The sequence below is a fragment of the Panthera tigris genome, chromosome B2 (assembly GCF_018350195.1).
Source record: "Panthera tigris isolate Pti1 chromosome B2, P.tigris_Pti1_mat1.1, whole genome shotgun sequence".
Lineage (NCBI taxonomy): Eukaryota > Metazoa > Chordata > Mammalia > Carnivora > Felidae > Panthera > Panthera tigris.
The window spans coordinates 3,962,505-3,981,077 of NC_056664.1; the positions used below are offsets into that span (position 1 = coordinate 3,962,505).

General features: G+C 48.1%; 6 protein-coding genes across 7 annotated transcripts; 4 read left to right on the top strand and 2 right to left on the bottom strand.

Moving 5' to 3' along the window:
- Window positions 1-742: 742 nt before the first annotated feature.
- LOC102971737 (histone H2A type 1-H-like) lies at window positions 743-2,167 on the top strand. The gene has a single exon (XM_042985543.1). The coding sequence runs from the start codon at window positions 923-925 to the stop codon at window positions 1,313-1,315; it is 393 nt and encodes a 130-aa protein (XP_042841477.1). The 5' UTR covers window positions 743-922; the 3' UTR covers window positions 1,316-2,167.
- Window positions 2,168-2,254: 87 nt separating this feature from the next.
- On the top strand, window positions 2,255-3,332 carry LOC102966405 (histone H3.1). Its single transcript, XM_007074488.2, has one exon. It carries the CDS (start codon window positions 2,302-2,304, stop codon window positions 2,710-2,712), a length of 411 nt encoding a protein of 136 aa, XP_007074550.2. The 5' UTR covers window positions 2,255-2,301; the 3' UTR covers window positions 2,713-3,332.
- A 3,795-nt stretch (window positions 3,333-7,127) lies between these two features.
- LOC102971438 (histone H4) lies at window positions 7,128-7,583 on the top strand. The gene has a single exon (XM_015540513.2). The coding sequence runs from the start codon at window positions 7,182-7,184 to the stop codon at window positions 7,491-7,493; it is 312 nt and encodes a 103-aa protein (XP_015395999.1). The 5' UTR covers window positions 7,128-7,181; the 3' UTR covers window positions 7,494-7,583.
- A 1,100-nt stretch (window positions 7,584-8,683) lies between these two features.
- Window positions 8,684-14,094, bottom strand: LOC102971152 (histone H4). Of its 2 annotated transcripts, none has more exons than XM_007074436.3 (3): window positions 13,510-14,094; window positions 10,576-11,869; window positions 8,684-8,822 (listed from the first exon to the last, which is right to left on the bottom strand). In XM_007074436.3, the coding sequence occupies exon 1, from the start codon at window positions 14,034-14,036 to the stop codon at window positions 13,725-13,727; it is 312 nt and encodes a 103-aa protein (XP_007074498.1). In that variant the 5' UTR covers window positions 14,037-14,094; the 3' UTR covers window positions 8,684-8,822; window positions 10,576-11,869; window positions 13,510-13,724. The 2 variants fall into 2 exon arrangements, with proteins under 2 accessions (XP_007074498.1, XP_042841490.1); XM_042985556.1 differs by having other exon boundaries at window positions 10,576-11,872.
- A 606-nt stretch (window positions 14,095-14,700) lies between these two features.
- On the bottom strand, window positions 14,701-15,247 carry LOC102970844 (histone H3.1). Its single transcript, XM_042985542.1, has one exon. It carries the CDS (start codon window positions 15,193-15,195, stop codon window positions 14,785-14,787), a length of 411 nt encoding a protein of 136 aa, XP_042841476.1. The 5' UTR covers window positions 15,196-15,247; the 3' UTR covers window positions 14,701-14,784.
- Window positions 15,248-17,576: 2,329 nt separating this feature from the next.
- H1-1 (H1.1 linker histone, cluster member) lies at window positions 17,577-18,323 on the top strand. Its single transcript, XM_007074487.3, has one exon. The coding sequence runs from the start codon at window positions 17,610-17,612 to the stop codon at window positions 18,252-18,254; it is 645 nt and encodes a 214-aa protein (XP_007074549.2). The 5' UTR covers window positions 17,577-17,609; the 3' UTR covers window positions 18,255-18,323.
- The last annotated feature ends 250 nt before the right edge of the window (window positions 18,324-18,573 follow it).

An 18,573-nucleotide genomic window follows, 5' to 3' on the forward strand; every position in this document is an offset into this window, starting at 1 on the left:
AGGATCCTGGGGGGTTGGGTGAATGTTAAGATAAGATTACCTTTTGCTCTTAGCAGTGTCATCATCCAGGCAGCTGAGCTCCTAGAGGAATGTCACCCTGCCTATGGCAAAGGCTGTAGGCAGAAAGGAAAGTTAGTTTTCCATTTGCCTCTGGTTCCCACATCAGTCTAATTAAGTCAATGTGAGCCGGTAAAGACAAAGACACAAAAAACTCACAATCGGGGTCTCTATGTTTTGCAATCTCTAAAATGAAAACAGTACTCTACCTACCTTCAAGGTGATCCCATAAGACCTCATGTGTAAGATAATGATTTAAACAAAAGACCTACTGTCTTGAGTCAGGGAGAGGATGGGCCAGTTCTTGCCTTTAGTTTTCATTGTTCAGACACTTTTCATTGCTCAGACATTGTTAAGGCTTGGGCTCTGACAAAGAATTGTTTGTTTCCTTTCTTTCTGTTATTTTGTGAGGTCCAGAGACTTAAAGCAACTGTTGGCACAGACGTACTTTTTAAATGTACACTATTTTAGAAATTGTTCTGTTTATTCCTTTCCAGAAACAGTCACAATCCTGGAAAAGGAAAAACAGCCAAAAGACAGAGCAGTGAGGACAATCATTCCTGCTTCGGATTGGATTTTAAATTCGTATTGTTCAGAAAATCAAACTGTTTCAATTATTAGTGCTAACGTAAAAGCTCTTCACGCCAGATTACAGTGGAGTATTCAAAAACCTCCCGCTAGGTGGAGGGCTTTTATGCAAATGAGGGATGCTGATTATGCTTTTTCATTGGTTACTTGAAAAGAGCCAATGGGAGGCTTGTATTCAGCATACCTCCCGTTAGTATAAATACTTCTCTTGCTCTCACTCTAGCTCAATACTGCTTGCGTTTTCTTTTGAAGGCGTTTGCTTCCTTTTCTGCTAGTGATGTCTGGACGTGGAAAGCAGGGTGGCAAGGTTCGCGCCAAGGCCAAGACCCGTTCGTCGCGGGCCGGGCTGCAGTTCCCGGTGGGCCGCGTGCACCGCCTGCTCCGCAAGGGCAACTACTCCGAAAGGGTCGGGGCCGGCGCGCCGGTGTACCTGGCGGCCGTGCTGGAGTACCTGACGGCCGAGATCCTGGAGCTGGCGGGCAACGCGGCCCGCGACAACAAGAAGACGCGCATCATCCCGCGCCACCTGCAGCTGGCCATCCGCAACGACGAGGAGCTCAACAAGCTGCTGGGCCGCGTCACCATCGCGCAGGGCGGCGTCCTGCCCAACATCCAGGCCGTGCTGCTGCCCAAGAAGACCGAGAGCCACCACAAGGCCAAGTGCAAATAAGCTGTTGACTTTTTTTACACAGGCTTTTTTCCTGATCAAGAGAAAGTCCGCTTAACTACTTAAAAGGCTCTTTTAAGAGCCACCCACAGTTTCCTTTGAAAGAGCTGTGCTTTGAACTATTAGGAACATTTAAAAACATGGGAGGTGAAATGTCACAGTTATACCTGGAAGGCTTTGCTCCCACAGAAATGCTTTCACAGTTTCGAGGCTAAAGCAACACGGGAAATCAGTGTAAACGTTGCTAACCCCATTGACCGTGTTTAACCGTGTAGGGCGCATTAATTTCTAGTCAAGCAGAAAAGGGCATTGCTATATTCCACAGATGAAGTTTGAAAGTTTTTCGCAACGACAGTAGCTTGGAGAAGGAAATAATAGTGAAAGTCCCTAGATTCTTAAGATTCTTCATTTTATGGAATACATCCATTAAAATCCCAGTTTGTGAAGGCATGTTTGCTGAAGCAGTGAGGCTAAGTCCTAGTTCCTTGATAATTCATGCTTGCAAATGAGGAGCATTTTACTAACTCTCCACAATATTTGTGCCACGCCCAAGAAAATTCTGAATGTCATTTTAGAGGCAGCCCATGTATTTACCTAAACACCTGCAGAATATCTTGATGGTTTCTCTCTAAAGACAACAAAACATCCATTGGAAGTCCCTATGTGGCTTTGCATGATTACCTTACTTTACACTTTAAAATATCTGCAGCTTTCTGTGCAAGATTTTTGTTCACAGTGGATGTAGGAACGAAAGGGTAAATAAATGACGTCAGAGTAACCACATTTAAGGGCGGGGCTTAAGATTCATTCACCAACCTGAAAGCAACTCTTAATCCGGGCTCCCCGCACGGAGCTGGACCAATCCGAGGAGGGCGCGGGAACTTTTGAATGCTCTTGGGTCCAATGGTTGGCGGTCCGGCTGTATAAAAGAAGGAGGGCTGTGTGCCTCTCACCGCTTTCGGTGAAGACACTCTCGGCCTGCTTGGGGGATGGCTCGCACGAAGCAGACGGCGCGCAAGTCGACGGGCGGCAAGGCCCCGCGCAAGCAGCTGGCCACCAAGGCGGCCCGCAAGAGCGCGCCGGCCACCGGCGGCGTCAAGAAGCCGCACCGCTACCGGCCCGGCACGGTGGCCCTGCGCGAGATCCGCCGCTACCAGAAGTCCACCGAGCTGCTGATCCGCAAGCTGCCGTTCCAGCGGCTGGTGCGCGAGATCGCGCAGGACTTCAAGACCGACCTGCGCTTCCAGAGCTCGGCCGTGATGGCGCTGCAGGAGGCGTGCGAGGCCTACCTGGTGGGGCTCTTCGAGGACACCAACCTGTGCGCCATCCACGCCAAGCGCGTCACCATCATGCCCAAGGACATCCAGCTGGCGCGCCGCATCCGCGGGGAGCGGGCCTAAACTATTAACGAAGGATCGCCGACCTTAAACCCAAAGGCTCTTTTCAGAGCCACCCAATTAGCTCAACAAAAGTGGCTGTGAACCTTTAGATGGTGTTTAGGTGACCATGGCCATACTAAGCATTGCTTGAAATCTGGTTGTTCTGACGGTACTGATACCCGCAAAAAGGTCCGTTTTCGAAAACCATTTAACCGACTGCCTATGATCCTGTCAACCCACTTTCCTAGACTATATTCGTGTACCTTTTCCGAAAAGGGGACGACCTTGAACCAGTAGCCGGGTACGTGAACTGCCCACTTTGAAAGTGCCTAATTTTGCCTCTAAGAAATTTGAGTTTTAGATTACATCCCCAACTATCAGGAAACACTTCAAAGATCATAGCGTTTACACTATACATAACTCAAACTTCAGAGCAATACAGAATACTGAATAATGACAGCTCCAAATTCCAAAGGCTTCATCGGAGATGGGAGTTGATGCATCGACCTAAATCAGGTGGACAACCATCAACAAAAAACAAGATTCACCTTGAACTGTGTGGTTTGCTTGGATGGCTTTACATTCCTGGATTTTGATAAAACAACTTTGACTTTACAAAATATTTGCATTTTTCTAAGTAATAAGGTTGGATGTTTCTATTTGTGTATGTGTGTGTGTTTGTGTGTGTGTGTGTGCACACGTACACGCGGGTCATTGCGTTGTAGTTTTATTTAAATTTCCAGGCTCTCCTACATGTAATTGTCTGGCACAGACCTTTGTTATCCATGTAAAAGGTCTCAATGATGCCCTTGGCTTGAGCCAGGGTCTGTCTCCTGCCCCAGCCCACATCTGGGCCCCAGCTGAAGTCAAAATATCTTGGTTTTTCTTATCGCTGTGCTGGCTTTTATGTACATTGTTTGGCTTTTTCCTCGATATGTTATGTATCTGTTAGAAAAGGGGTGTTTAAGGCACAGGGCCTGAAAGGATAGCTTTAAAAAGGTACAAGTGCCCATTGCTGTCTGAGGGTGGGATGGCCAGGGGACAGTGGCTCAGATTGGCTGCCCCTGCCCTCCCCCATCCCCTTCCCAGTCAAGGAATGTGGATTTGGTTCTAAGTCTTCATTTACTTGAGCCCCTCAACAGAAAAACTGCCCAGTGTCTGGTGAATAAAGGATAGCACTGTCTTAGAATCCATAACGTTGTTAATCTTTCTGCAGGAGTACTCTGGAAACTGGAAGCACAGGGCAGCATTTAGATATCAGATTGCCCACATTCAAATCGCAGTGTGACCACTTACCGTATCGTCTGACACAAATTGATTTCTCCATCATCAGAAAAATAGGGAATAACACTACCCACCTTAGTGGGTATCATAGTTACTGGGATCATAGAAGTTGATTTTTGGACACGTGGCACTGGAGAAATGCTATGAATTTTCCTGAGCTGTGTGTGATTTTCCCTTATACTCTGACATTTCTTTGAAAATTGAAATAAAAACTCAAAACTTTCCCCACTAAATGTCCTCTTCATTGGGCATGACTTTACTGAATAGACTTGGCCCAGTTTGGAAATGAAACTTCCACGGGTATTCTAAAATCAAAGAATGGAGGAAATTCAGTCATAAATATTGCAAATATTTTGGAAAGTCAAAGTTGTTTTATCAAAATCCAGGAATGTAAAGCCATCCAAGCAAACCTCACAGTTCAAGGTGAATCTTGTTTTTTGTTGATGGTTGTCCGCCTGATTTGGGTCGGTGCATCAACTCCCATCTCAGATGTAGGCCACAAATGTTAGGAGTAAGAGCTAAGGTGTGGGGGGAAAAAAAAGAAAATTTACTGAATATATTAGAAGGGGAGCTGTGCCCACATTTTAATATCACTGCATGAAGCATTTATTACTTTCTATTAGCGGAGTGCCTATGGTCATGCTGGAGGGGAAAAAAGGCGTTTGACATACAGATTGTATTTTTTAAATGGCTGTTGGAAGGTCCTCCATGAAACACGGTTTTTCTTTCCCAGACACCATGGTGATACGACACCACATGCTGAAACTCACCGCTACTACTGCTGGCTCTCGAACTTTTGGTTTATACAGACTTTCAGAAGAGAGGAGGAAGGAGGCCAAGGTCAGGGTGTATTTTCCAGAGTTAAAGATTTAGTAGTAGCCCTTCCAGTCATCCCAGTAGAAGTGACTGACTAATCCGTGAGTGTCTGAGATTTAACACCACAGTGGGAAGTCAGTGTAGAAATGTCAATTGTACTCCAGATCCGGCTGCCGGAGAGCCAGAAAGGAACATTACTTGTCAATGCCCCTTTGGAAAGGGCACCTAGGGATATTCTCAGGCAACCATATTTAACATGTCATGTATGAACAGAAAAACAACACCCTGTCAGTCACTAGGTGAATGAATAAAGACGGCATCTTACATAGAGCCGACGATACGGTTTCAAAATGCATGTGTCCACTTATTTGCAGAGTTTTATAACAAATACAACACAGTACTGTAAAGGTTTTTCTCTTCCTTATGTTTTCTTAATAACATTTTCTTTTCTCTGGTTTACTTTATAATAAGAATACAATATATAATACATATACCAAATACATATTAATAGACTTTATGTCATCAGTAAGGCTTCTAATCAACAGTATAGTATTGGTAGTTTGGGCGGGGGGTGATCACAAGTTATATCTGGATTTTCAACTGTGCAAGAATCAGCCCCCCAAGCCCTGCATTGTTCAGAGGTCATTTGCATATAAAATGGGACATTAGTCATACAAAGAATGAAATCTTGGTATTCACAACATGGATGGACTTAGAGGGTATTAGGCTAAATGAAACAAGTCAGGCAGAGAAAGACAAATACCATACGACTTCACTTACATGTGGAGTCTAAAACAGCGTCGACGACAACAGCAAACAGAGATAAATATAGAGAACAAATGGTAGTTTAGGGGCGAGGGGTAAAAGGCAAAGAAGGTAAAGGTGATTAAGAAGGAAAAACATCCAGTTATACAATAAATAAGTGACAAGGACGAAAAGCACAGCATAGGGAATATGATCCTATTGTAACAACTTTGTATGGTAGCAACACATCATGATGAGCATTTCATAATGTATATAATTGTCAATTCACTACGTTATACACTAGTATACTATTTTAAGTCACTATACTTCAATTGAAAAGAAAACAAAACCAAGAAACCCAGAATCCATCAATGTCTTGTACTTTATTAAATGTTGTGATTAAAAAGAAAAAAAAACTTCGCTATTATATACGTATCTGTGTTGCCTATATTGTGTCACGAGTAAAAGCCTGAAAATGAAGGCTCAGGGCAACATCCTAACTCCGGACAGGTTCTTTAAGCAACAATACCAACAAAAAAACAGCCATAGTTATGTCTTTGCGCCAATCTCTGTTCTAGCCTTCTGCTTACGTTAGGTAATTTCAATCTTTACAAAAGTTCCCTGAGTACTATCATCGCTCCACCTTAACAGATAAAGAAAATGAAGGGCAACTTTACAAAGTCACACCGCTGTAATAGAGGAAAAATGACTTCCCCTTCCCTTTTGAGTTTTTGGCCTAGACCCTGCCATAAAAGGCAGATTAAGGACAGAAAAACAGAGGTTTAATGATATATATACCTCAGGTATACATCGGAAAGAGAGACTCTGAAAAACTGAGAAGAACACCTGAAAAGGCCCAAGCCACCCCCTTACATACGATCTTCCACTAAAGACAAAAGATGTCATGCGGGAGGGGCGTGCACAGGGAGCCAGTTATGGGCTCCCAGGAAAAGGATAGTAAACAAGGCAAGGTTGTTCTGCAGAATCAAGGCCGGGCTTTCTCCATGGACAAGTTTCTGTGCTGATCTAGTCGTCCTTCTCTTTCTGGCACAGAGAGGGAGACACCGATTGAGATCTCCTTCATAAATGTGAAATTCCCCTTAAGAAAGTGTGAGTTCTCCTCTGGTTTTAGAGATTCTCCTGCGTCTGGTGTTTCTCTAAACTGCTCAGAAATAGCCCTTATGTCAGACAGGCCTATGTGCGGGCGGCGTATACTGTACCGTTCACACGCACGGGGCATGTTTGGGGAAGGTGTGCCTGAGCTCCCCACTCCTATTTTGGGGTGGCGTCCTAGGGTACCCTTCCCAATCATCCCCTTCTGAAGGAGAAAGTACTGCACTTGCTTATAAAAAAAAAAAAATTAGCCCCTGTGAACATTCTCACGGGAAGATATAATTTCAGATACAAATATCAACGGTTTCAGAAAAATCTAGAGCTTAAAACTGAAACTCCTCACTCCGTTCCCTCCCCCACACCGCCATTGGCTCTCAGCCCAGAGAGGGGCGGAGCCCGGCGTGCGGTCGGGGCGCCTCGGTTCCCGCCCGCGCGGTCAGTTCTCAATCAGGTCCGACGACTGCTTATAATAACGCCTTTCGGGCCAGTGGGGCCACCGCTGTGAGTTACTCACAGGACGTGCTTAGGCAGCTATGTCAGGCCGGGGCAAAGGCGGGAAGGGTCTAGGCAAAGGGGGCGCTAAGCGCCACCGCAAGGTGCTGCGCGACAACATTCAGGGCATCACTAAGCCCGCCATCCGGCGGCTGGCCCGGCGCGGCGGCGTGAAGCGCATCTCCGGCCTCATCTACGAGGAGACCCGCGGGGTGCTCAAGGTGTTCCTGGAGAACGTGATCCGGGACGCCGTCACCTACACGGAGCACGCCAAGCGCAAGACGGTCACAGCCATGGACGTGGTGTACGCGCTCAAGCGCCAGGGCCGCACCCTCTACGGCTTCGGGGGTTAAGCCTTCGTCCCCACTTTTTCTCTATAAAAGGTCCTTTTCAGGGCCGCCCACTTACTCTCAAAAGAGTTGTACGCGTCTCCTCCTTCCCGCTCTCCAGTTGTGCTCATGTTGGGAAGGCCCATCCGGCCTACCTGCTAAGGCTTCGGCTTTCGTTTTACGCATAAACTGAGACTCCATTCTCCCTCTCCACCAATCAGCTCGCAGCACAGTGCGAGGCGCAGGCCGCGGGCCAATCCGGAGCAGGGGCTGGCCGAGGGAAGCCAATGGGGAGGCGTCTGAAGGCCCCGGCCCACGACTTTCTGGGGAAGGAGTCGGCCTCCCCCTCGTCGTTTTCCCCCAAGAGGCCATCCTGGCCGGCGGCCGTGCTTCAGTCGCTGTCGAATGCGTTGGTCCGGGGAGGCTCCGGTGAATATCCGTACTAATTCCCAGAGCGTGCTCCCGCCTCTGGAAGCCAGGGATGGCCCGAGAAGTCTCTTCGTTATCGTGTGATTGCCCCCAGCGATGCCCGGACAGAGGACGACACAGGCTTTCCCCGTCCGCGCTGGCATCCGCCACCTCTATCTCCGGGGTTGGAGCCGGTGAGGGTGAGGTCGGCCCACAGCCTTCCGCAGACGGTGTCTTTGAGCTTAAGATGCCTTGGCATTGCAGGTTTGCGTCCACAGGCCGCGCGCCTAAGCCTTTGGCTTGGGGAAATTGCCATTTACTAGATTAAAGGGAGTCTGTTCTTCAGGTCTCTGGCTACTGGCAGCCTTGAGGTCTCCAACAGGGCGCAAATTCGAGGGGCTGAGGGAGAAAGCCGCCTCCTCAGGTCACTGGCTCTGGTGACTGTCTTGGACCTTCCCCCTTCTTCCCTTTGTCCGGTTCGTTTCCCTCCTGCCTCCTGTATAAATTCTAAGGTTGTTGGGGCACCTGGGTGGCTCAGTTAAACGCTTCTGACTTTTGCTCAGGTCATGATTTCAGTTCGAGCCCCGCGTCGGGCTCTGTGCTGACAGCTCAGAGCCTGGAGCCTGCTTTGGATTCTGTCTCCCTCTCTCTCTCTGCCCCACCCCTGCTTGCGCTCTGTCTCTGTCTCTCAAAAATGAGTAAATATTTTTAAAAATGTAAGGTTGTTTTATTTTAATGAACGTTTCAAACATGGTTATAAAAAGTTTTGAAGTATGCCCTCCAATTGGTAAGTCACAACGGAATAGTCAGCATTGATTTAATGCTTAAGAAATATATTGACATTTGCTTAAAGCTCTGCTGGCTGGTTACTCTGCTAACATGTCTCTGACACAAGAAGATACTTGAATAGGCAGTTGGAAGATTCTTGAGTTCCAAGGGAGAGGTCTGGTTTAAAGAAAAATTTGGTAAGACAATGTAAGTGTAAATGGTAAGACAATGAGATCAAGACTTTCAACACCATTTATTACTGTACGTTGTAATGGTAAATGAGTGGAAATATAAATTGTCATCAGAAGGGATTGGGGCACCTGGGTGGCTCAGTTAGTTGAGGGTCCAACTTTGGCTCAGGTCATGATCTTACGGTGTGTGAGTTGGAGCCCCGCGTCTGGCTTGGTTCTGACAGCTCAGAGCCTGGAGCCTGCTTTGGATACTTCTCCCTCTCTCTCTGACCCTACCCCGTTCATGCTCTGTCTCTCTCTGTCTCAAAAAATAAATAAATAAATAAATAAATAAATAAATAAATAAACATTAAAAATTAAAAAGAAGGGATTGGATATCCTTGAAGTGGTGGTCTGAGTGCAGGCTGCTATAACAAAAATACCATAGACTCTGTGGCTAACAACGAATATTGATTTCTCACAGTTCTGGAGGCTGGGAGTTAAGATCAAGGTCCTGGAAGACTCAGACAAGATTTGGCGTCTGGTGAGATCCCATTTCCTGATTCATAGACCTATCTTACTGTGTCTGCAGATGGCAGAGGGAAGGACCAGAGAGCTTTCTGGGATCTCTTATTATATAAAAGGCACTAATTCCATTCATGAGTGCTCCACTGCCATGGCCTGATCACCACCCAAGTGCCCAATCTCTTAATACCATCATATTGGGGGTTAACATTTCAACATACGAATTTGCAGGGGATACACACAGTCCGTCATAAATGGGCTGCTATGGAGCCCTCCTAAAGGATAAAGCAACCTGGAGTGCATTTGGGCTCATTTCCTGGCCCCTTCTCTGTTCTTTGTCTCGCTATTGATTTGGTCTGTGTTTTGTGAAATAGTTGCTGCTCAACAGGAGAACTCGATGGCCTAGCTCTGAGTGTCCGGCCAGCTTGTAGTGACACTTAAAGGCTGTGAGAGTGTCAGCTTCTCTCTCAATCCCACTGGTTGTTTTTAGGAGGGTGGCCTTATCACCTCTAAAATTTTATCAGTTTCCTTCCACCCACTTCGAGCTTCATAATGAAGCTTGTCGCATATCCACCTGTATATCTGATATATCTACTTGAATATCTAATGGACATCTCAAACTTGTCCACATTAGGTATCTTAACGCATAAACCCCAAATCTGTTCCTCCTTCAGTATTCCCCACCTCAGTAGATGGTACTCCATTCTTCTTTGGGCTCAGCTCAGAAAACATGCGGTCCTGTCTGAGCTCTTTCTCTTAACTTTCATCCAACCCAGTCAGCTCTATCTTCCAAATCAATCAGAGCACCTTTGCCGACATCCTCTGCTTCTACTCCTGGACAAGCCACAATCACCTTTTGTCCAGATGACCATAATGAGTCCTAACTAGTCTTTCTGTTTCTACTTCTGATGGCTAGTTTTTTTCTCAGCCACACAGAAGGAGCGATCCTTTCAATAGATGTCGTGTCCACCATCTGCCCAGAACATTCCAGCGGTGTTCCTTCTTCATAATAAAAGCCAGTGTCTTTGTCACAGCCTACAAGCACAGTAGCCAATAAGTCCAGCTTGCCTGAGTTGGAGGGGTTTCTGGGATAGGGAGCTTTCAGTGCTCAACCTTGGGGAAAGTCCCAAGCAAACAGGATGAGTTTGTCAGTCTACCCAAGATGGCTTTACGTGATCTGGCCCTCGGCCACCCTCTCACCTCACTCACTCTCCCATTTCTTTGTCCTCACTGACCTTTTTGCTGCTTGTGGAGTTGAGCAAGCATGTTCCGGGCTCAGAGCCTTTGTCCTGATTTTTCTTTCTTCCTAGAAGTATCTTCTGGTGTAGGGGAGATAAAATTTTACCTCTGCTTTCTTAGGGGTTTTAGCAGGCCTAAGAATTAAATTGACATAAAACAGGTTCATGGGAAAAGAGCATACAATTCATTTATATTTACATGAATACATATATATCTTTATATATAGTCATTGAGGTACACCAATGTGTTTTCCGGGACAAAGGCGCCCTCCTAAGGAAATGAGCACCCAAAGAAGCAATTGGACTTGAATACTTATGTACCGAGCTGGACAAAGAAGAGTAAACTGTGAAAACAGGACAAGGCAAGGGGGCTGGCGGCCGGGCAGTTAATTGTGGGGAAGTAACTAGGAAGATAAGCATTAGTTTACAAGGTTTGTACAGAGTTCTCCCAGCTTTGATGATCCAACGTGGCAAAAATATGACTTTCCTCTTGGTAGAGGGATGACATCTTCCATATGGGGATTTTCTCTCCTGCTTTCAGGAAGAGAAAGGAGAGGTCAGAGTGCTTTTCTCGCACCTGTTTGTTTTCCCAGTGCCTTTAATCTTGATGTCAGGCACATAGTTTGTGTGGCATGTTCTGCTGTCACTGGACATAGAGTGACATGCTGCATGGCTGCAGACTTCATTCAGGCCTCTGCTCAAATGCCCTCTTATGAAAAGAGAACTTTCCTGACCACCCTATGTGAACGAATACCCCCTCTGCTCATTCTTTAAAATAGCATATGTATCCCCACCCGTATCGCTATATATTTATTTTGTTTGTGGTCCTGTCTTCCTCAACTAGAATATAATCCTGTGACAGCAGGGGCTTTGTTTTGTCCCTGAGATGTTCCCTAGCTCCTAGAACAGGGCTGAGAGCTAACAGGTATGCGGGTTTGTTGTGGAGGGAGAGCAAAAACATTTTTCCTTCTGCTCTTCTAAATTCTTGACTGGGACCTCCCTGCAACAAAAAAGACATATTGACAGGAGAAAAACAAATTTAATTATATACAGATGTACAGGAGCCCCCACAAAGATCTGAGATTCAAGGAAGTGATCAGAGCAGGAAGCTTTTATATCTTTTTAGACAATACGTTTCTAAAGAACAGAGAAAGTGCTTTTGGGCTAGGAGTAAAGAAGTAACAGGGTTTGTTCATACAGACTTCTTGACTCTGAATTCCGCGTCTCCAGTGATAAGGATGTTTCTCTTCTTCCTGGTATAGCAGGGTACTTTTCATAGAAGATTTATCTTCTGCTTTCAGGGAAAAAGAGAAGTGGGGGTTACAAGCGGTGAGGAGGTGTCGGGATGATTTTCCTGCTTCTGCCGCTCAAGCTCCTTGAGTTGAACATATTTAATATGCCAAGGCGGCGTATCAGGGAATAGCATGCCCTGTACCCTATCAGTTGAACGAATGCATGCGTGAATTTTCTACACAAGACCCTAGGCTCACCAGAGTGCCGCCATGATGGACTCTCCTTCTACTCTTCCTTGACTTACCTAGATCTGAGGAATGGTGCTGAGTGGGAAATCGGGCAGCAGCAGTATCTTTGTCCTGAACAAGGCCTTCAAGAGTGTTAGGACGGAGGAAGGCTCAGAGGCTTTCACCCAGGCCAGTGAGTGTGACAAATGGGTATGGTGCTGTCTGTAAGGCTGTGAATAAGCTAGGCCAACCGTAACAGAAGCCAGGCATGTCTGTTGTTATAGCCACCGCACCTCCCGTATGGAAAAATCTGCATCCACACACCTCTCTAATATACTCCGGATCCAGGACAGAGAATTCTGTCGGATTTGCCCACTGCCTACAGCAGTATCAGGCACGTCACATGAGGTCAACAAATAACTCTTGAAGGAACACCAGCTGAGGAAATAAAGTGACCACTCTCCCAACCATGCCTATTTTGGTCCTCTGACGGTCCAGGACGCAGCTCTGAATCCTCCCCATTGTCAATTTAAATTAAGCCAGGCTAGGTACTTTTATCATTCCCGGAAAAATCTTGGAGGACAATTATTAGGTGGAAAAGGAGACCTAAAAAGCTAGGAGAGACATTGGCTAAAGCTAACACACGGTGGCTGCAGTCAGCACACGCTCTCACGCCTGCTCTCTAGATTTTGAGATATAGTGTATATACCATACCCCCCCCCCACACACACACTTGAAGTGTACAATCCAATGTATTTTAGTATATCTACTTAATTGTACATCCATCCCCACTATCTAATGTACATTTCCATCACCCTAATTTCCATTTCTCTGGGAAGGAAGGAAAAAAAAAAAGCATGGCTAACTGCAGAGGGCTGTGCTGACAGTGAATGAGGCACTTTCCCCCATTAGCCAGATTTTAATTTCCCCTGAATCCAGTGCTCTCTGGGTTTTCTGGCAGTCTGAAACTGGTTTCCTCCCCTGCCCACCATTTCCAGGTTTTTCTTGTTTTATTTATTTTATTTATTTATTTATTTATTTATTTATTTATATTTTTAATTTTTTTTTTAGACAAATCTCCCTATTATTGGTAAAAACTTCAGTACTCTTCTTGGGACCTGATAGAGGGCCTAATAGATAAGGTCTATCTCACAATCCGCAAAAAGACATTTTTAAAATTCCTAAATCAAGGCTTTGGCGTCTCTGGCCAGCCTTCCCATCCCCCAATCCAGCTCGCCTCTGGGGGCGGGGGGAAGCACATGAGATCATCAGTTCTGATTGGTTGACAACCATGGATGGGACTTGCTGATTGGATAATGTTCCTCTTTGTTCCTGGAATCCCTTGCCAAATTGCTTACCCTGCTTTGGTTATCCCTCACTTTTGACTTGGATTATCACTACTCCCCTGCTCGTATGCGGTGAATGGGAACAGAGGGGCGGGTAAAATAAACCATTGAGCTAAGGGAGTTACCTTGGCACATACGACTATCGAACTGAAGTTTTCCTTTCAAAATCCCGCAACCTTCTGGGTTTCGGTGTCAATATTGTGGATTCTAAGTAGACTACAGAGCTGGTAGGCTCAAGTGCCCTGTTCGTTTGGGACAGCCCTTTTTTTGAACAGTTGGGTGGCCCTGAAAAGGGCCTTTGGTTGAGAAATGAAACATTCTGGTGGCGAAACCCGGCAAGTTAGCCCCCGAAGCCGTAGAGGGTGCGGCCCTGGCGCTTGAGCGCGTACACCACGTCCATGGCCGTGACCGTCTTGCGCTTGGCGTGCTCCGTGTAGGTGACGGCGTCCCGGATCACGTTCTCCAGGAACACCTTGAGCACCCCGCGGGTCTCCTCGTAGATGAGGCCGGAGATGCGCTTGACGCCGCCGCGCCGGGCCAGCCGCCGGATGGCGGGCTTGGTGATGCCCTGGATGTTGTCGCGCAGCACCTTGCGGTGGCGCTTGGCGCCCCCCTTGCCTAGGCCCTTCCCGCCTTTGCCTCGGCCAGACATGGCTTTCAGGAAAGCAAACCAACAGTAAGTGACAAAGAAGCCGAGAGCCGATCCTTATATAACTACGTCCCCCGCCCCCTTGCAGATACAGAGAATGGAAAGCGCGCAGGCGGGAAATGTGACGCAACAGTCCCCTCCCTTAACCCCTCCTCCAAGCCCCAGGAACTAGGGGCGGGAGAGGGGTGGGTCAGAACCCAGTTTGACCAGTGTTCTTAACCGGGCTACATTGTTTTAAACTACACTTATAGTAAATTCATGTTCTGATTCCAAAAATAATCTGGCAGAGAATACTTAAAGGCAGTCTTTCACAGTAAATTTCAGTAATGGCAAAAATACCAAGGTCAAATAAATGTAAATTGGGTAGTTTGGTCAATGACAAAACCAGGCTTTTGAAATTATCTTACAGGTTATAGTTGGTAAAACTATACTGTTCCAGTTCCACAAATGCGCAATAGGCCATATTTAATCCTCTTCAAAGACCAATCCTTTCGGGTTCCTCTTAAAACGCCAACCGGCTTAGTTAGGACCTAACCTTTTAAAGAGCCAACTTTGTTCGCAAATACAGGAAATGTCTGGACAAAATTTACTACTGTAACCCGTCAAATTGTCGTCGATCCCTAGCTTTTCAACTCTTAGTGCAGCTAGTTCTATTAAACTGTGGAGCTAGATTTTTACAGCTACTTTACTTGAAAACGTGGGTGGCTCTGAAAAGAGCCTTTGGTTTGAATTTCAAAATAAACCGGCAGCGTTAAGCCCTCTCGCCGCGGATGCGGCGCGCCAGCTGGATGTCCTTGGGCATGATGGTGACGCGCTTGGCGTGGATGGCGCACAGGTTGGTGTCCTCGAAGAGCCCCACCAGGTAGGCCTCGCACGCCTCCTGCAGGGCCATCACGGCCGAGCTCTGGAAGCGCAGGTCGGTCTTGAAGTCCTGCGCGATCTCGCGCACCAGCCGCTGGAACGGAAGCTTGCGGATCAGCAGCTCGGTGGACTTCTGGTAGCGGCGGATCTCGCGCAGGGCCACCGTGCCGGGCCGGTAGCGGTGCGGCTTCTTGACGCCGCCGGTGGCCGGCGCGCTCTTGCGGGCCGCCTTGGTGGCCAGCTGCTTGCGCGGGGCCTTGCCGCCCGTTGACTTGCGCGCTGTCTGCTTGGTACGAGCCATGGCAGAAACGACCTACAAAGACATACCACGCCAGCACAAACATGTCGGGCAGACTTGCCGGTATTTATAGTACGTAGGGTGTGGTGATTGGATGAGAGAAATGCTTAACTACAAGGCTACAGGCTCTGATTGGTCTATCTCTGGATTTTCCAACAACTGCGCAGTTTCATTGGCTATCACGTTATCCTCAGCTCTTTCCAAGGTCTTGTTTCTTCCACTTCCGACTTTCAGTCTGAATGAAATGCCTTGAACCTTACCTTTCAAAAAACTAGACATGGACTTCATTGGTATCGCTTCAAAGCTCTATATTTCTTTAGTTCTTCGGGAGCAAAAATTGAGAAATATTGTCCGCAATAACGTACTCTTTATAGTCCCTGCTCAATAACCCGATATCAGGTTACAAATTTCTGAAATCTTTTTCAAAAATGTGATTCTTTTGTAATGCTTAAGTTGAGGAACTCCTTTGAATCCGACAAGACAATTTCAACCATAATCAAATTACGCTAGCGTTTACAGAAATTTTCCTGTAATCAGGAATCTATTTGTTAAATGTTAAAGCTGACTTCTAAGCGTGGAGCATTCTTATGTGTCTCATATGCCTTATATCTTCTAAAGCCTAGAGTGCATTTTGCCAGGTGTAAAATAGCAGTGACTAAACTCTCCAGTACCGACCTCTGAGCCTTGAGGAGGAGGCGTGTCCTCGTTCCGATCAAGTGGAAATCAGAGCCACAAGGGCAAATTTACCACTGCCAAGGCCTAACCTTACAGTTTTAAAAATTCTTCCAAGCTTAAAAGCATCAAATGTGACAGATTTGTACTAAGAGTAGGCATACCAGATTCTACCGTTTGATTGGTTGAGTCTTTTATACTGATCAGCCATTAAGCAATCTAGCATCTTCATTTGGGTGGAAAATTCGCTATTTTATTTGAATCCAATGGCTACACAGGAGTCGGGAACCTTTGCTTAAATTCCTGAATCCAGCATTTTCTTTTAAACACCTGCGTTTAATTAGAGTCCTCACTTATTATACTAAGAAAAGCTTGATTTTCAAAAACTGTTTCACTTACGAAACCTTCCGTTCTTGGAGGAAGGTTGTGTACCTGTTAGTGTCATCGACTATCCTTCAAAGGCTTAGCTTCAGATCGTTCCCTTCCAAACTGTTAGAAATTACGTGTTGCGTTTTGAAAACCTGGACTCTGGAAAATGGGAAACGGTCGAGAACGGTAGGGAAGATGGACGTGGGAACATCACATTATTGGCGGTAAGCTGGCAACCAGCCCCTCTGTGGTTGGCGGGAAGCAGGGAGGCTCGGGTTACCCAGGCCCGCGCGGACTTGTTTGAGAACCTCTGCCGCGCAGCGCGGGAATGAGACGCCGCTGTCTTCTCCCGGCCGCCAGGCGACTGCCCAGAGCCTCTCGTGAGAGGCATTTTGTTCTTTCATGTTTCTGCACGATGTGAAATCGCTTTAGCGGTGTTGATACTTTTCAATGCTCCTTACAGCTCTAAGGAGTTGTGTCCTCTCGCTTTCACACAAGGAACCCTAAGCCCCCACAGTCCTCCCGGCGCTTATTTGATGCCCCTCCCTTGTCTGGTTTTGAGCTTCAGAAGTCTGGTGAATGCGACATACTGACAGGGAACAGGTGATAGGTAAAGGGGAACGGCCGCTGGTAGGGGTTGCGTGGGAAGGATGAAAAGGCATCGGGAATTCGTGCAGCGCAATTGGATTGTAAACATAAGTTGCAATCACACTTGTATATTGTTTTCTGCACGTGCGGTTTGCGTGTTAGCTGCCGCGTGAGTTCTGGTGTTTCCCACGACACTCCTCTGACCGAAATTCACAAAAGGCCCGGTGCAGGCGTATCAGTCTTCGGCGTTGCCGGCAAGGCCACGGCACTGATGAGAGCTGGTCCCGAACCTGCAAGACGAGGCCTCCACCCACCCACCCACACACCCCCAACCCAAGCACACCCCGCTTTCCTCTCTCCCTCCCGCCACTCAAGACGCCACCTTTCACATTTACTAATCAGAAACAGGCGCCCCTGACAACACCCAGCTGAAGCTCCTTGGATTCCTGTTTGACGACCCCGTTTACAAACAGCTCTCCCTCCGCCGCCCGAGATGAGGCCGGTTTTGCGGTCCGCGCTGAGGTCCGGGGGCCGCAGAGCCCGGCCCCTCCCCGCCCGGAGTTTCCGTGCCCGAAGCGGCCGGGGTGGCGGCCTGGGGCCCGCGCGCGCCCGCGCGCGCGGCTGGCTACAGGGACCCGGCGGGGAGGCGGCGCTCCGGGGCGAGAGGCGAGCGGGGCGAGCACCAATCACAGCGCGGCCCCGCCCTATAAATACGCGGCGCCGCCGTCTCCGGCGTCTTCCTGTCCCGTCAGGTCCCTGCAGTTGGCTCTGCCCGCCTCCCTCGCAGCATGTCCGAGACCGCGCCGCCCGCTCCGGCCGCCTCCACTCCCCCCGAGAAGCCCGCGCCGGGCAAGAAGGCCAAGCGACCCGCGAAAGCCGCCGCCGCCAAGAAGAAGCCCGCGGGCCCTTCTGTGTCCGAGCTGATCGTGCAAGCCGTGTCCTCCTCCAAGGAGCGCAGCGGCGTGTCCCTGGCCGCGCTCAAGAAGGCGCTGGCGGCCGCCGGCTACGACGTGGAGAAGAACAACAGCCGCATCAAGCTGGGCCTCAAGAGCCTGGTGAGCAAGGGCACCCTGGTGCAGACCAAGGGCACCGGCGCCTCGGGCTCTTTCAAGCTCAACAAGAAGGCCTCCCCTGGGGAGGCCAAGGCCAACCCCGCAAAGGTGGCGAAAGCCAAGGTGACGGGCGCCTCTAAGAAGCCCAAAAAGGTCACGGCGGCTGTTAAAAAAGCCGTCAAGACCCCGAAAAAGGCCAAGAAGCCTGCTGTAACCAAGAAGCCCTCCAAGAGTCCCAAGAAGCCCAAGGTCGTGAAGCCTAAGAAAGTAGCCAAGAGCCCTGCCAAAGCCAAGGCTGTGAAGCCCAAAGCGGCCAAGGCGAAGGTGACCAAGCCAAAGACTGCTGCCAAGCCCAAAAAAGCAGCGCCCAAGAAGAAGTAAAGGTTCCAGTTGGAAGCTTCTTCCAATAACCCAACGGCTCTTTTAAGAGCCACCAACATACTCCGGGGAAAGAGCTTTAGTACATGTGTCCTTAGGCTTCTACGCGGAATTTCTGCCTTCTTGCCGGGGTCTCCGCCAACTTCTGCCCCGCGTTCAGTCCCTTACAGTGGAGTTCTCGCTACAGGGAGCTAGGCCCTTGTACTTGAGACTAGGGTTCTGGGGCTTGAAGGGGCTTCAAGTGGGGCGGTTCTAGAGCCCCTTCCCTAGTACTTCGTTTTACCCGAGGTCCCCGCTCAGTACCAGAAGTACGTGGGGGAAC